General features: G+C 38.2%; 3 protein-coding genes across 7 annotated transcripts; 2 read left to right on the plus strand and 1 right to left on the minus strand.

Annotated features, from left to right (window-relative positions):
• Positions 1 to 467: 467 nt before the first annotated feature.
• On the plus strand, positions 468 to 7,774 carry LOC137950560 (uncharacterized). The gene is made up of 10 exons (XM_068797102.1): positions 468 to 646; positions 4,621 to 4,705; positions 5,268 to 5,342; positions 5,432 to 5,468; positions 5,574 to 5,657; positions 5,757 to 5,817; positions 5,899 to 6,005; positions 7,065 to 7,130; positions 7,258 to 7,408; positions 7,504 to 7,774. The coding sequence occupies exons 1-9, from the start codon at positions 562 to 564 to the stop codon at positions 7,351 to 7,353; spliced, it is 696 nt and encodes a 231-aa protein (XP_068653203.1). The 5' UTR covers positions 468 to 561; the 3' UTR covers positions 7,354 to 7,408; positions 7,504 to 7,774.
• A 2,349-nt stretch (positions 7,775 to 10,123) lies between these two features.
• Positions 10,124 to 11,637, plus strand: LOC137950601 (uncharacterized). The gene has a single exon (XM_068797162.1). The coding sequence runs from the start codon at positions 10,491 to 10,493 to the stop codon at positions 11,457 to 11,459; it is 969 nt and encodes a 322-aa protein (XP_068653263.1). The 5' UTR covers positions 10,124 to 10,490; the 3' UTR covers positions 11,460 to 11,637.
• A 630-nt stretch (positions 11,638 to 12,267) lies between these two features.
• On the minus strand, positions 12,268 to 17,377 carry LOC137949553 (uncharacterized). 5 transcript variants are annotated; one of them, XM_068795623.1, is made up of 7 exons: positions 17,166 to 17,377; positions 16,803 to 16,943; positions 14,659 to 14,790; positions 14,403 to 14,551; positions 14,271 to 14,319; positions 13,667 to 13,809; positions 12,268 to 12,580 (listed from the first exon to the last, which is right to left on the minus strand). In XM_068795623.1, the coding sequence occupies exons 3-7, from the start codon at positions 14,705 to 14,707 to the stop codon at positions 12,494 to 12,496; spliced, it is 477 nt and encodes a 158-aa protein (XP_068651724.1). In that variant the 5' UTR covers positions 14,708 to 14,790; positions 16,803 to 16,943; positions 17,166 to 17,377; the 3' UTR covers positions 12,268 to 12,493. The 5 variants fall into 5 exon arrangements, with proteins under 5 accessions (XP_068651724.1, XP_068651723.1, XP_068651726.1 ...); XM_068795622.1 differs by having other exon boundaries at positions 14,659 to 14,810; XM_068795625.1 differs by lacking the exon at positions 16,803 to 16,943.
• Positions 17,378 to 17,456: the final 79 nt, after the last annotated feature.

Consider the following 17,456-nt stretch of genomic DNA (forward strand, 5'->3'; position numbering starts at 1 on the left):
TTAAAGTTATTCATTCCAAATATCTCTGTATTTTTTAAAATTTCAAAACAAGGGATTAAGAACAAATAGAACTTAGTATTGATGGAACTTTGTCAAATTATGATTATCTTGTTTGGTGTGGCTCAGTTGCCCTTAGATACTAGCAAAAAATTTGGTTCCATTAAGTCCACTCCCCAATAGAACCAAGTTTGAGTCAATTGAATAAAACTCAAAACTCATAGTAAAAAATATGGAGTTAAAAGATCCATTTAGAGTGATTTGGACCACTCATAGTAAAATTTTCACAATTGAGGGCTTGATTGTAACTATTTTTCAGGGGTAGGTGGTAAGAATGCTCTACTAATAAAAAAAAGGGTTTTCTTTTTCTATTAAAAAAATTATTTTAGAGGAAGTTAAAAGAATTTTTGAAAATGATAAGGGAGCGAATTCCATTTTCTCCACCTCCTATTTAAGCAGGACGAAGAAAACAACCTCGGTTAAACTCTTTTGGTCTCTCTCGCTCGCAATTCCGATCGAGGGTTTCTCTGGTTTGCTTCCTTCTATAGCCTCTAATTTACCAAGATGCGTCGCTCTTCTACTCGTAAAACCGGACCACAGAATCCCGCTGCTTCTGTTAATACTCCCACTGTTGATCTGTTTCGTTCCGGTGATTACTCTCTCGAAATTTGTTCATCTGATGCTTTCCTTTGATTGAATTATTATGAATTTTGCTGGATATTTTCTATTTTCTTGCTCTTTTTGTTATGAAACCGCTATTTGGACTAGCTTGCATATTCGATACCAAAAATTTCAATTCTTGTATGATGAGACTAATGGTGGTAAAGTTTGTAAATGAAGAGCGTCAGAAATGGATATAAACGTAAGATTCCACTAATTGAAAGCTCAGGCAGTTCTTGTGGAACCTATCAATGCACGGACCTTCCTTGCCTGCTGTATGTCGTCAAGCCACTCGAAACATGTGTCCGTCCTGTTTCTAACTGTTAATTGTCCAAACTGCTTTACCAGCGTTTGTGATTTTTCTGGTGGACTCGTATTCTATAAAGTCTTTCAGCCGTAGGTATTCTAGACAGCTGGTCAGTAGGGAGAATCGCAATACCGACCTTATTTAAGCGTTGCAAAGATCGTCATCAATTTATAGTTGAATGGGTGCTTCTGTTTTAATGATGGTGGTCGGCGGGATCCTTGACATACTAGTATTTATGTCGATTTAGAAAGTGAGATGCTCAACGATAGTGTATTGTGAATAATGAAAAACTTTAGACTCTACACAGTGGGGATTCTTGAGGAAGTTGTGGAGCTCATGTAAGTTGCGAAGTGTGAGCTCCAGTTTAAGATTGCTGTAGCTGAATATTTTGGTTTAGATGCTTGTGTCAGTGATTGTTGATTGTTTTAGAAGGTTCTCATGTTAGTTTAGACAGGCTTATATGGTGTCCTGCTGCCGATGGTGCTTTCTCCACCGCTTCTTGCTATAGCCTCCTAGCAGTGAGTGATGTTTCTAACTGTACTGCAGCGTCTGCCTGGTCTCTTTCTGGCCTTCCTAATATCAAATTCTTTGCATGGAGTGCTATCTTTTAAGGGGAAATTCTTACAAGAGACTGTCTAGCTTTCATCTCTTGGTATATCTGGTGTGACCATAATCAGAGATGTTTCCAGCAGTCCTCTTCCTCTTGGCTAACTGTTGTTGACAAGGTCTCATCTCATATCATTACACAGCTAAAATCTCTAGATTTGTTTGAGGATGTTAGTGGAGGCCCAATGTGGAGTAGCTGGTTCTAAGTCTTCTGCTTAGCCTCCCCTTCCCATCCCCCCTTGGTGGCAACATCCTGCCCAGATTGTCCTCAAGCTCAATTTTGATGGTTTCTCTTTGGGCAATCCCAGCCCCTCCGGGATTGGAGTTTTTAGGAACTCACCAGGTCTCATCTTAGCCTCCTACTCAGGTCTCATTGGAATTACTGATTCTACTTCAGCTGAGCTCGAAGCTCTTAGGCAATTATTCTTGTTTTCTACGAGTGTGGAAGGGTGATTTTTTACTGCATGCAAGAGCTTCCTTGTTAGAAAGCTAAGAATTTTCATATTTTTTAGCTTTTCCTTAATGTTGAAAACGGGAAAAAGCATGGCATATAAGAAGTTTATTTTCAAATAAACAAAAAAAGTACAAATCTATTGCCATAGATGTAGATTTATGTTGCCTGCTACTTCCCTCCTTAATGCATAAGCATCACTTTGTCACCCATTTCGGTTACCCTAGGCTTAGACCTATCCTTCTATGGCATAACCCATGTGTTTTATATGGGTGAGGGGTGTTAAGTGACCCATAAATTTGTCCAACTAGTTGTGGTAAACGGTCAAATAAACAGTTGAAGTCATAAAGGAAACTTTAAAATTGTTAAAAAGCATTGTAAAATATGGGTCTTACAAAAAATTTAATTAAACATATAATCAGATGATGTTTGATTCAACATACCTGACATTTTGCAAGTATTTATGATTTTTTCCCCTTTTTTTTTACATAGGGACAGTTTGAATCTATAAAACTAGTGGCCTGCATATCTGGTTAATTGAGTTATTTGGTTTGAAAAATGGTTGATTGAGTTATTTGGTGTGGTTGACTTTTTGCCCGTATCATTTTTCTTTAATATTACTTTAAGTAATTTGGTAAATTTTACTGAATCCTTACACTAACAGGGACCCTTGCAAAAGTCAGTTTCATTAAAGGCCAGAGGCCACAAAAACAAGCAAGTGGACTACAAGGGGGGGTTGATCAGAACAAACGAGAGATTGTCGATCAACCCTTTCCTTGGCCAGTTTATCAGTGAGCCCATTAGCCTGGATATTAAAGTGAAGTTACCTGTCCGAGCTTGCCACGAGAAAGGATATTGCCAATGTAGTTTTAGAAGTTTTTTAACATCTGGAACTTCTTGTTTTGTTTTTGAAGAAATGTGCAAATAGACATCTAGAACTTCTTTTACCTTGTATTTTGACTTTTTACTTGATGAATAGTAACTTTGAGGATGTAACTGAGTTCCTTGGGCCCTTAATTTGAACATGAATTTCGATATGAGGTAATTTTCTACCACATCTTAGATAAGAACTAGAGGACCTGTCAGGCTGATGTCATTCTGATACTATTACTTCAAGTCTTAGAGATGTTTGAAATTGGACTTTGTCTACTTTCACCATTTAGAGAACAATTGCTGGGTTTGGAGTGCTGCTTTTGGCATGTTGTATGTATTCCCTGTTTCATCTATGAGCATATCTAGAGGTTTGGTGTCATGATTTTAACCAGCCTTCCTCTTATGCCTATCTTCTGTTCCCATGGTTCTGTGTCTAAATATTGCCCCAAAGAAGCTTGTTCAAGATTGATATATAATGTCTCACAAAACTGTTCTGATGGAGATTTGGCAGCAGGGGCTTGAGTGTTTTTGCTTGGTAGAGTTATCAGGATTTATCCGTGTGGTATCAGTTATGTACCAGTTGCAAAAAGTTTTTGAGTTATTCCATGGTGGGGAACAATGCTACAAAATTGTGTGGGGATGCTTCGTTCAATTGAATGGTCCAGCACACAGACCAATTTGATGAAAATTTAATTCTGGATCTCATTTTTAATAATATTGATTAAGAGTACACTTTAAGCATCCATGCTGCTAGTCCATTGTGCTTTTAATGTCCCTCAGCCTGCTAAATTGAAGGTGCTTTTTGATTTGGTCTGTCATCAGCAAGGCTAAGGGCAAAATCATTCTCTTCTTCCATTTCTTTTTGTATCCATATCAGAAAAAAACTTTACCTCTTTGACTCAAAGTGTAAAGACCTTAACCATCAGTATCCCCTTTTGGTAGTGGTCTTGGAACTTCTGATCTACCATTTGATGTTGTTAGTGATAGCTGGTTATAGATGCAGCAGCTTAATCCCGTGTTTATGAAATGAGTTTATGATGTATTCTTTGTGGAGTTTAATTTACATTTCTTTTTCTGGTTTTCAGAACTAGATTAACATGTTGTTTCTGGCTCTACAGCTTTTTAGTTTTTTTTTTACTTTTTTAAATGTCATTTCCATATTTATTATAATTTGAAAATTACTCACATTTTGAATCTGACCGAAGGAACTGAAGCCCTAAAGTTGAACAACATAGAATGGCTAATTTACCCTTGACGATGGTCATTTGCTCTGAAAAGCTTTTAAGAATGGCATTGCAATCAACTCCTCTCTCTCCTGTCTCTCTATCATGAAGTTTTTAACTTTCACTATGCATGCTGTCATTTAAAGAAAAAATATCATTAATAGTACATGGTTATTCTGCATTATCTGTCATATGAGTCTGTAATCCTGTTAGCTTAAAATTGGTAGGGTCTTATTTGTCTAAAGTATGTAAGCTCTTGGCCATTTAAATATGGTAAACTTGTTACCCTAATTAAAAATGAAATATTTGTTGATTTTTTCATTGTTTCTGTGATTTCTTATGAGGGTTTTTGTTAATCTGGTTTTAGTCTGATATACAAAGATGAGGTTTCTTTTTCTTTTTTATACAAATTCACGTGTTCCATTTTGTTTGTGAATGACCTATTTTACCACAATGGTGACATCAGTTTCTTTTTCATGCATATTTGTTTTTATTTTGTTCAGCCTCAAGTAAAGCTATTATCAAAGAGTTGGAACGTATTGACCAGTTTTTCAATTCATATGCTGATAAGTCCTCGGGCCTGATTGAGTAAGTAACGAGTTTTGAACACCTTATCCATATTAGGGTAAGAGATTGTTGTCCATTTGTAAGTTGTACACGTCTCCAAATTCTAAATGAAGTTTGTGCTTGGAACTTACTGTCATAGAATTCAATCTTTCCAGAGCCATTGCAGCTATAAATTGATGGATTATGAGGGTTGGGTGGGGAAATGGGTGCAAGTGGACTATTTAAAAACACAAAAATGGGCTGCAAACTGTTGAAATTAATCAACTTCAACTGTAGAGTGAGTGATGCTGGCTATTTTTGCTTGTCCCCCTATACCTTATGTAAATATTTCTTGTCACTTATGATGGCAGCTCCTGCATGATATTTTTAGCAATTGCAAACAGTTTGAACACTGCAATGGCTAATTAATTAGTACTCAGTAAATCACATAATACCATAAATTAGCACGTACTTCAAAATACTTGACTGGAGTTGTTAGTTTTGGGAAGCTTAGCAAGATGGATTTGCAATATTTTTTTCTTTTTCTAGAAAAAAAGTTGAAAAAATCAAGAGATTCTGACTTTTTTCCCCCTTCTATGAGCAGTCCAGAAGGAATTGAGATACTGTGTTCTGATCTTGGAGTGGATCATACTGATGTCAGAATCCTTATGCTGGCCTGGTAATAATGTAATTTGGTATAACTTTTCTCAACAACTTTAATACGTTATCTTTTTTCTGCTTATTACTAGCTCATCAAATTTGGATCAGGAAAATGAAAGCAGAAAGACAGGGTTACTTTACCCAGGTACCTATTATCTTTCATTTTTGACAAATCCTAAGTAGCGGAGAAACAATCCTCAGCTTATTTTGATGTTGATTCCAAGTCTAAAATCTGGTTTCACTACGATAGGAAGAGTGGAGAAGGGGCCTTAAAGCACTTCGAGCTGATACCATCAGCAAACTGAAAAAAGCTTTGTCTGATCTGGAAAAAGAGGTACTTTTTTTATTTTGAAAAACTTATTGGTGAATATAAATATTTTTTGGTAGTTCAACTCAGGAGTTTATTGTGATGATGCGCTTGAAATCATTCAAGGTTGAAAGGCCACAAAATTTCTTGGAGTTTTATTCTTATGCATTTCGATACTGTTTGACAGGTATAGCCATTTTCAAGTAGCTACTTTTATTGTGAGGTTTAGACGATACACATATGATATTTTTTTGTATTGTTTTGTCAGAGGAGAAGCAGAAGAGCATAGATATCGAGAGTATCTGTGTATTGTTGGATCTTGTTCTAGGGGCTCGTTACTGTTCCCAGGTTGATTCACTTACCGAGTTTCTGAAGGTAACTTAAGAAGAAGACTTTACTTCTGTTGTTAAAATTTCATGTGTTTCTGACACATCCTATTTAGTGGTCCACATGGGTTGGGCTTGGGCAGGTTTTTGCAATCCTAACCTTGTTCAATGAGCCCAACCTTGAAAGCTGTCCTTATGAAAACCCTTGATTGAGTTGGAAATCAAACTCCGTTCCTGAACTCTTTTCAAACTTCCCCACCCCATGCTTCTATCCCCTACCCATCTCCGTGATGACCCATGGCCCATTCAAACTTTCTTTCCAAAATTGTCATTGTTTTAAGATAGTTTGTTTAATTTAATTTCAGTCATTTAGTTTTATGGCTAAACACTTTCTTTTCCCCAAATATCCACATAAAAGGAAGCCCTTGGGGAGTTGGGGTAGGGCGTGTTCCCTGTTTAATCCATCACGTGTGTACTTCTAATCCTAAAATCTTCCTTCTGCCAAGTGACTTCAAACTACTTAAATAGTTTAATCTAGTTAACAGATGTTCTTCAAAGAGGTCTATGTAAAGTGCATTATACACTAAGGAGGATTTCCTTTTTCCCCTCATAGCTATTCACTTTCTGCATAGAAAATTCTCTGAAGTTTCTGATGGAGCATGTGTCAGTATCACTTACTAAAAATGGGGTAGAACCTTCAGTTGAGATAATATTGTCAGTGGTATTAAACCTGTCATCAAAACTAGAAATAAGGAGCTAAGGAGGATAGGATGTCATACGTAAGGCCTTAAGCCTCCTTGGTGGCAGAGAATTTCAAACAGTTTTTATCTACGATTTTCTCAGTCCATCGGAAAGAACTATATGGGCGGTTTTAATAAATTTTATCTGCTTTAAGGCGCATCCTAAGACGTATTTGTTTGGCCACCAAATATGGGCTGTAATTTTGACACTTGTTCCTACGAGAAGGATGCCTTTATTATTTTTATATCTAGACCTGTTTATTTTGAGATCCCAGTGGTCCCTGTAGAATGGTTAGCTATTTCATTAAATGTGATTGTGCATCATATGTCATGGTAAACAGACTGCTTATATGTTGGTAATTTGGCAGAATCAAAATGACTACAAGGTGATAAATTTGGACCAGTGGATGAACTTCCTTCGGTTTTGCCAAGAGGTATGATGTGATTCCACCCTTTTGACTTCTTCCTCTTAGCTTTCTTCTCTCATGTCTTTTTTATCCAAGAATTTTTAAATTGGTCAAGCTCCACTTCCTCGTTCATTAAATATTTTCTTCAATACAGATAAGCTTTCCAGATCTAAGCAACTACGATAGTGACCATGCTTGGCCCCTGATTTTAGACAACTTCGTCGAGTGGATGCGAGGGAAGCAAGGCTAGATGGAACATTATTGGTTTTTTCTTGGATTTCCTTTTGTATAATGCATATGAGAAGGTAATGTTAGCAACTCTCTCTCTCTCTCTCTCTCTCTCTCTGTCTGTCTCTTGGAAAACATAACAGTAGTTTCATCTAAACTTTCCATTGAACAGGATTTTACAAACTGTCGTGAGGAACTCAAGGAGCATGTGGCTGGAAGTATCCTATTTCGTTGCTGGTTGAAAGGGAAGGTTGAGAAAAAAAAGGCATAATTTATAGCAGTATAGATGCAGATTAAATGTTGTGCCCATTCTTATTTGTTATTTGTGCTTGCTTTTGACAACTACAAATTGTTTCGATTTGATCACTTCAAAGTATACAACAGACTAAATTCCAAATGCTCTACCTTCTTTGTTTCACCCAATATGCAACCTTGTTAAAGCAATTAAGTTCAGAGCTTTCTAATTTGGCTTTGCGTGTTACTGTAACATTTCATACACGACAGTTCACACCAGGAGAAGTAGCTCGAGCAGAGAAATCATTTAGCTTGCTTCAATGTTACACAAAATTGGGTATGTAATGCATCCATCAACTGCTAGCTTGCACTTTTATTATTTGTATTATGCTAATGCAGTCAGATAAGAATGTCATTTGTTTTACTGATGAAAAAATGGCTTACAACAAATAATAAAATTTAAACAGTTTCTTACCATAAAACAGATGAAGGAAAAGAAACAGAAGTATGTACTTACAATAACATATTTTTCTTTCTTTTAGTGGAGAAATTAAAGGCAAAGCTAAGGTCATGAATAGCAATTGCTACCAGTTCTACAATCGCACGTTTCTCTCTGAACCTCGTCTTTAAGTGATATTCAGAATGAACTGTATATCTGATTTTTTTTTTCATAACCAACTCCTCTAGAACCTAAGCGTGTTGACTCGGAGAGAGAGAGAGGGATGTAAGCACTAATAAGAGCTGGGCCCAGCAGATAGGTGGTACCAGAGTTCAAGATGGTACAAATATCCGAGTTTGTGACAAACTTTTGAAGTTGCTAGCCATACTTCTAAAGAGAACAAACCAGCAACGTCTTAAACTAAATGCCTAATTAGAGTCTGACTTATGAAATTCAAGTTTTCACTCACTACAGTATTTTTTCATTACCTTTGGCAGTTTTGGCCTTACACAAGTCTATATTCAAAAACACCGGAGGCATTTAGGATAGATTAGTTGTTATTTTATATATTTATATTTTTGTATTGTCCTTAAAATTAATTATTTTATTTGTTCAAGGGTATTTTTGCCATAGGGGTATTTTGGTTATTTTAAAATATCCCTAGGGTTTTGGGTCTCTATTTAAACCAATGATGTTTGGAAATCAAGGCGTTCAATGAAGTTTAAAATTTTCTACCAATGGTTTTATTTTCTTCCCTCCCCTACTCTCAATTCTTTACGTCTCTTCTCTTCTTTTTCTTTCTCTTCTCTCCTTCTACTTTCTCTTTTTTCCCTCACAAAGCAGCACCACATCACACTCACGATGCTCATCCCATGTCAAATTTGGTATCAAAGCAAAGGTCCACCCTTGAGCAGCCTTCGATGCTATCGGACATCCTTCAATGCAACCTACTCCTCTTTGATATTTCACTTTTAAATTGTATTAATTTAGTGTTAGTTTTAAAGCCCAGGTCATCATAGGATTGAGCCATTCTTTATTTTAGTGATATTTGCACTATTAGTTTACAAATTTGATGATTCAAATCTTTACTAATCGTTTGTAATATCTCTCTTGCTCCCCAAGTAGCAGAGTCCCGTCTTCATCAAACTCATCCTCCGACCAGAAGACCCATTCTCTATCAAAATAAACTCTATTTATAATTTTATACAAATCTTGGAATTTCTCATCCATGCAAGTTAGGAATTGAACTCCAGTCGGAAGAGTCTCCAATTCAAATAGAAAGATCCAGATGAAATCTCACGACTTCTGCTCAGTATCTTCAGATAAAAGGGGCCAACAACGAAGGGTCTAAAGTAGGTAAAGAGTAGATGAGACCATGGTTGGAGGGCCAAAAGTAGCTATGATAGTTGCTTGGTCGTATTCAGCCAAATAATTGATCACCAAAAACCTCTTTTAGTTCGAGCAAGGGTGAGTGCAGCGTTTCTGACCGGAACCTTTGTTCAGTTTTTCCTTTTTTTATGTTTGGCGGGGTGGGCCCGCCACAAGCCCGCTTTGTGGAACGGGTCTCTTGGGCAAGCACACGAGTCCAAACTCCCAACATGTGGGCGCTTGGCCGAGTCTAAGTATTTTGCTTTTGACCAACCGAGTCGTGCAAAAATTTGACTCAAGTGGAAAAAAAAAACCCACTAGTGACGTTTCTCTTCCGTTTTTTGCCGTTCCCGAAACAAATTACTTCCACAGTTGGGATTCCATTCACACACCAAAGGAAAAAAGTTTTTCCACTTCTCTGTTTTCATCTTTGATTAACAAACGAGATTCTTATGATTCTTGTTTGTAATAATTTTACTGCTGTTTATGGATTCCTTCTCTTTTTCTTTCAAGAGACACTGAATCTAACCAGCAAATTTAGAAACCGCAGCACCCATGAATCCATTGAATCAACACAAACCAACTTGTTTCCTTTTTTCTTTTTTCTTTTTTCTTTTTTCTTTTATGGCCTAGAATCATGTTTGAAATGTCGACCAGATTTGGGTGGTCACTCCTGAACTCGACTGGCTTCTCCAATCGTTTTAAATTATTTGGAAGAAAGTTGAAAGAAAAAAAAGTCTTCTGAAACGAGCTTAGCTGGAGCTGAACACATTTCTTCCCAAACTGGATTGGAAAGTCTTACAAATACAAATTCACCACTCTCCTCCTTTTGAGTTTCTTAGCAGCAACTGAAAGACAGCTTCACAGACTCCTCTTTCCAACTCACCCTTCTCTCTTTCTCTATTCTCTTTCTTTCTTCTATTATCTCTTCCCTCACTCTCCTCTTTGAGTTTCTTAGCAGCAGCTGAAAGACAGAGCTTTACAGACTCCGCTTTCCGACTCACCCTTTTCTCTTTTTCTCCCTTCTCCTTCCTTCTTCTATCTCTCCCCTTTAAAACCCTTTCTTCTTTTCTCTCTTTCTGTCACAGACGAAAAAGGGAAGCAAGAAGAAGCCCAAAATGCCTGCCGCCGTGCCTTCTTGCTTCCGGGGCCATGGCGGCGACCGTGGACTTCCCAATCTCACCACCTGCTTCTACAACACCCCTCACGGCGTCGCTGCCCTGACATGGTCGCGGACCCTCGTCGGCCACTCTCTCCGGGCGGATCTCCACCTTGACGACCACCTTGTTACTTACCATCTCCCCATCAAGCCGTGGTTCTTCTGGAAGAAGCATGGCTCCAAGGTGTTCCTTCTAGAGAATAAGATCCGCGTGCAGTTCTCCTGGGACCTCGGCCGCGCCAAGTTTCTCTCCGGACCTGAGCCAGTCTCGGGCTTCTTCTTCGCCGTGAGCGTCGACGGCGAGACGACCCTTATTGCCGAAGACCGTTACTCCCGCGAGGACGCTTACACCGGAACGAGGGCAGCGCGGTTGGTCCTCCGGCAGGAACAAGTGTTCGCTGACAAGGTGCACACGACCAAGGCGAGATTCGGAGGCGTGACCCACGAAGTTTCCATCAACTGCCACACCTGCGAGGACCCGAGCCTGACTTTCTTCATCGACCGGAAGAAGGTGCTGCAGGTGAAGAGATTGAAGTGGAAATTCCGCGGGAACGAGAGGATTGAATTCGACGGGGTGCAGATTCAGGTGTCGTGGGACGTTTACAATTGGCTGTTCGACAATAATTCGTATGAGAACAAGTACGCTGTGTTCATGCTTCGATTCGAGGAGGAGGGGGAAGATGGGGAGAATTGGGAGGAGAAATGCGACGCCAACAAGGTAATTCCCTTGTGCCGACCATGGGAGAGGGAGAAGAAAATGAAGAAGAAGAGTAACAACAAGAGTTTACTGAAGACCAGATCCTCTTCTTCGTCTTCATCAGTATCATCCGCCGGCAGCTCGTCGGTGATGGAGTGGACGAGCTCGGAGGACGACGAATTGCAGAGCACCGGCGGGTTTTCTTTGCTCATTCACGCGCGGAGAAATTGATTTCGCTTCTGGATTGTTCTTCCCGTTCACCTTCGACAACATTCGTCACCATTTTCTTTATCTTTGCCTGACTTAACTCATTCGTTTCGGGACATGGAACTCAGTAATATTCAAAACAGAATTATTTGTTGCCATCTTGGATTGACCCCGTTGTAAAGATCAAAATATATTGAAATAGAAAAACAAATCCATTCTTTTTGTTTCTCAATCTCATTCTTCTTTCCGTTCATAAAGGTTTGGTGATTGCGGTTCGCTTGGCTAGAAACTCAATCTCCCCAATCACATAACTGAGACTCGTCAGTTTCTGAATTGATTTCTCCGAGAAGACGAAGAGAGAAGAGAAGGAAACAGTTGCCGACAAGTGAGGAGCGATAGCATGTGAGGTGGGTCTCCTCCAGTCTGGTTCTCCTCCGCGTCTACGGATGAACGTCTCTTTTTCGTACGAAGGAACACTCGTGGGTGAGAATAAGAGATTTTGTTAAATTTCGGCGTCGAAACACGTCAACATTGTTTTATCCTCCCAAATATAAAACTAATTTAACCAGTAATCATGTACTTAGGGATACGTTAATCAAGAAACATGTATCAAACATTAAAATAATTTGAAGGTTAATTTGGAGTATTTAAAAGATTATAATAACAGGTTAACAGGGGTCAGGTGCAGACTTTGGACTTTGACCCGAAGTTAGTAGCACCTCTTTTCTTAATGAAGTCTCCCGGCATTTCGTACGCGTCTTAAGACATTATCTAGCGCCGTCGGCCGGCGGCTAGACCATTTCGCGTTTCAAACGTATATGAACCAACCACGTTTCATTTTAAAACAAGTCACTCTTACTATTACTTAGGGACCCGTTACATACAAGTCACACATGCATTACCTGAAACTGACGGCACTACTGGAACTTTTTGGTCAGCGACACCATGAATATGAAGTTGCAGGAAGCACATTCAAAAAATAGTTACAGATGCCTGACACCTGATGGGAACATTACACAAGACTAGACACAAATCGAAGCCAATGATGGGTCTAATTGTCAATCAGTGCGTATTCCACCCATAAATGTCCTGGGATCGGGGCAGTTTCCAGTGAATTGTGCCTGTGAAAAGTCGAAGCCAGGGTTCTGCAATCAAATTAAACAATGTGAGTTGGCTTCATCAATCGATTATCACAGAGATACAACGTCCTCCCCCCCTACTGCTGATCACTGTTGTCTAGATCTCTAAGCTGACTCCATTGTTAGGCCTAACAGATAAAGGCCAATGACACTAGATTTATCTACCTTCAACAAAAGGATGCTAGATAGTTGTAAAGAGTTTCACAATAGGTAAGCCTATGATTGATTTTGTATTGGAAACAAATTTCTCAAAAACTTACTAATTCGATCACTGCTAATCGAAGTTCACAAACACCAGGCTCTGAACATGAGCTGAATTGTAATCAAGCAAATAAAAACACTAATCAACTACATTTTAGTTAGTACACAACCCATTAAGAAGCATTAGCTTCTACCTAGCCATGCAAAATGCATTACTATGCTAATTTGTTTTCTTTTGTATGTCCAAAGTAGGCAGGGTTGGCATACCTGCTAGGAGATTGATGTCTTTGTTGGTTGAACCAAAAAGAGAAATAAAGATTGCGATAGATATAATGGATGGATGTGGTAACGAAAGGAGATCCATGCAACTCATGTCAATGTATTTGGAATGACATCCCCCCAATCACTATTTCACAGGTAATATTCTTATTCACCAAAACTAGCAATGTGAATGAAAGGTGGCAACCCTGTCAAATGGTACCTAGGACAAGTTTTCTAGGGGATAAAAGAAAATTCAAATGCAACAGAAACAAAAGAAAAGACCTTTTTTTTCAATTTTTTCTAATGGATAAAAGAAAACTCCAATTCCACAGCAACAAAAGAAAAACCTTTTTTTTTTTTTTTTTTTTTTTTTATTTGGAACTTTGATAGCACGGAACACACACACACACACACACACACACACACACACACACACTAGACTTAAAATCAAGACTTCAGAATAGAAACCCCCCTATGTGGTCATTGAGCCAAAGGCCCAACCCACTGACAAGACCTATTTGAAGAAAAAACAAAAGACAAGATCTAACTGCTGTAAATACATAAGACCTAAAAGCACAAAACAGAGACATAAACAAACAACTACGCAAGTAGGTGAAGACCATGGGCTACCTCTTCTTGGAATCTCTGAAGCATAAGGCGCTTTTGCTCAAGATCTGCTTCATATGGATCAAGCTGACCTTGACCCAAGATAGGTGAAGACCATGTCAGCCCCTTGTCCCTCTTCTGCAAGGTAATGTGCATTGTCCCATCCTCTGACAAGGACGTATATGTATCAGGGATAAAACTTGCATTAGTCTTCGGTAGAAAAACATCATTCACTTCTTCATTTTTTATTTTTTATGACAATGACAAGAGAGGATTCATTAAGAAGAAAAGTCCTGATGGAAGACATACAAGGAAACTAATAGAAGCAAAGACACAAAGAAGTGAAAACTAAATGGGGAAGGGGAAGGAGCAACTAGCAATAGACATTGCATCTATGTTTTCCTGAGCTCTATAACTCAAAATTTTGTGAATTGGGCTCTTGACTACATAGCCATGTGAGGGGCTTTCTAATGTTAAGGTCTTTTATGGATTGGCCTGTGGGTGTTTGTGTGTCAGTGCATGAGAGAGAGAGAAAGAGAGAGTAATCAACATTCAAAGAAAAACACAAATAAATTTACATGTAATTTCTTGCAACAAAATAGAAATAAAAAAATTAAGCAAGAAATACCTAAGGTCCAGAAGGAAGAATCAGTTTTAACTGGGCAGGCAAGATCATGCTGAGATCACAAAATAGTAAATAAGTAACAGCTCTAAGACAGCAAAAACTTAAAACACAAGAATCTGTCACAAAATTTCTGACATTGAGATATGGCGGATTTCCTTTAATTCCAACTTCGAGATGTTTAGATTGAATCTTGCAACAGAACATCTTCGTTGGGACATCGGAGGGAAGTGTGATATACATGTTCACCTCTTCTAGTGTCTGATCCCATTCAAAAACCATCTGCCCTGGAACAAATACCACCAAATAACATATAGAACCTTATTGATGAGGGAAAAAAGTGGAAAATTTATCCAATTTTATCTGAAGATTAGATAACTGAAGTTAGCTTTACCGCCATGGATGAAGCTGTGGCGCTTCTCAGGGGCCAATTTTTCTGCCATTCAATTGGTTGACACCTCCAACTTGCAGGTCTTCCCTTTTCTCCTCCAATTTGAAATCCTTTCAGTTCTTCTCTTCTTCGCACCTATATCCAAGCACCACTTTCTATTCAGTGGGCATCAGAATATTCATTACCAATAATATACCATGTCAGTTGGGCATTTAGACCCTCTTTAATTTGACAGAAAGTAGGAGAAAAGAATGGAAAGTAAAAACCAAAGACAATGAGGTAAAAAAAAGAGAAATGACATTGCTTTTCCCTTCTTTGGGTGAGTAGAGACAATCAAGGAACAGAGAAAAACATTGACTCTATCATTTAGATTACATATGAAAGTAGAAAGGAAAACAATGAGAAAAATAAAAAGTTCCAATTATCTCAAACTTGTTAACTAGCTTCCAATTGTTATAATCACAACACCAAACATATGGTGATCAAAGCTTTTATATGTGCACTGTGTTAAATGTTAAGTCACAGATCCTAGTTTTCCCCAGCCCAGACCTATCAGCAACATGACTAGGGGCCAGCATATAGCATCTAGATCCATAGCAATTATATGAAAAAGCAATGCAAAAGTTCTCAGAGCATCATAGAGCAAAGAACTACATAGAGAAGTCATGAGATCAAAATCAGTTAGTAAAGCATCAGAGCATAGCCAACCTTTACCTTTAGTGGAAACTAATCAATCATTACTGCAATGATAATGCACTTATGAGCATTTTCTCAAGAACATAAAAAATTCATGCCCCAACAACATGAGCAGCCAAATGTTTACACCCCAATTACCAACTTCACGAACAAAATAAAATTACATGAAGACTCACAAACTGATCTCAAATATTACTTGCCAAAGAATGCAAATACGTGATTCATCACATAACAGCAAGATAAAAAAACAATTTAGTAAGACTCCCCAAAAATTTCAACCATTAAGCAAGGAAATATTTACAGAAAATTAATGGGCTAGGTTGATCACTCATCACCATCATCAACAATATTGCTTGGTCTTCTAACCATACATCTTTATTGGTGATTTTTGAAATTCATGATCAAGCCAATTAACTCTCCCAAAGAAGATAGGTGACAAAGAAATGGTCACTGTCCGATTCAATAATCTCTTATTAGTCAATCTGTTCCAACTACCTTCTATTGAAAAAACAACTAAAGACAATAGAAAACAAACATAGAAAACCACATAGCACCAAAAGAATCTATTACACATTGCTGAATGTTTAATTGTAAACATTTGAAGAGGTCATCTGCAACCTTAGTTGCAAGACTTTAGCAGTTAAAACTTACAGAACAATTAGTACATCAAATGAGCTGCTCAGCAGCACTGCATAATGGACGACATGAATGAATATAGTAATACATCTAGAATGCTACACATACCCTCTGTCCCTCACTTGTAATTTAGATCAACGTTACAACTACAAGCTGTGGACAGACTGCTATCCAAAAAAGAAAAAAAAAAGAAAAATGAAAGGATTTGGAAAATGAGAAAAAAGACCAGATTAAATGCCTGTAAGTATGGTTGGATACTCTAATGAATACAAATACAGCACTTTTAATAACATCTACAAATTATCATTGGAAAATAAATAATACTACTGCATCATATAGGAATCACATCCACATCCTTGACGCTGCTTCAATAACATGCAGATAATTCCAACCATAGTACTAAACTAACTCTATTGTCAACCTCACAACATTATTTCATCCAAGACCCCTTATTGTTTCAGGAGAAATGCAGAGAGAGTTAATTACATCTTTTGCACCTACACAAGCATGCTCTTGTTGACTGTGATGCAGTGACAGAGAACAAGTAGAACGGGTTTTGCAGAAAAAATGAAGAAATGAAACATATGTCTCACTCACAAATAAAATTACCATTATTTTTATAGCTGTCTAAAAGAAGAAGGAGATGGCTGACAAGAAAACAGTAATCCCAAAGCCAACAGCAAGAGATGAGGCTGGGAGGGAGAGGTGAAGCAGAGCAGCAAGACGCAATTCGATCGATCGATCGATCGAGAGAGAGAGGTACCCGTAAAGAGCTTAATCAGTTTCACGAAGGGTCGAGAGAGAAAGAAAGGTACCTGAATGTCCGGTGAGGATTTGTGGGCAACGGAGGGAATCGAGAACGAGAAGAAGGTCGCTCGTCGATGAAGGAGGTAGGGCAAAGTTTGAAAGAGACGTAGCCTAAAAAAGTTTCTCCCCTTCTCTTCCTGAATTTCACTCTGAACAGAAAATTTATAATTTAGAACTGTAGTTACTTTTCTTTACTCTCCGAGTTGCTGTCTAGAAAAAACTCTCCAGTTTTTTTGTTTCTCATTCTGTGCAACCTTAGTGGGAAAGTATTAAAACTGAAGAACAAAACACAAATGTTCCTATCCATTTCCAGATTTTCAAAAAAGAAATATTTTCCTCCGCAGAGATGAAAATTTTCAAAGATCCAGTACCTTGTTGATGCTTTTGATGTGGAAAGTTCAACTGGGGATTCGTAAATTCAAAACCCCTCGAACTTTTTGTGATTTTGAGAGAGACTGAAACTGGAAATCGCTGGCAGAAAGCAGTGGGGAGTCGAGATTGGATTTCGTAAATCCAAACCCCTCGAAACTTCTAGAGATTTTGAGAGAGACAGAAAATGGAATCGCTGGCAGATAGAAGTGGGGAATCGAGGTGAAAGGGATCATTCGCCCTCTTTCGTTTGTATAAAAACCGGTTCAACCGGTTCATGTGAGGATAGAGTT

The sequence above is a fragment of the Aristolochia californica genome, unplaced genomic scaffold (genome assembly GCF_029961685.1).
Source record: "Aristolochia californica isolate CCGP_79_NKW_82.1479 unplaced genomic scaffold, dmAriCali1.0.hap1 SCAF_14, whole genome shotgun sequence".
NCBI classification, from domain to species: domain Eukaryota; kingdom Viridiplantae; phylum Streptophyta; class Magnoliopsida; order Piperales; family Aristolochiaceae; genus Aristolochia; species Aristolochia californica.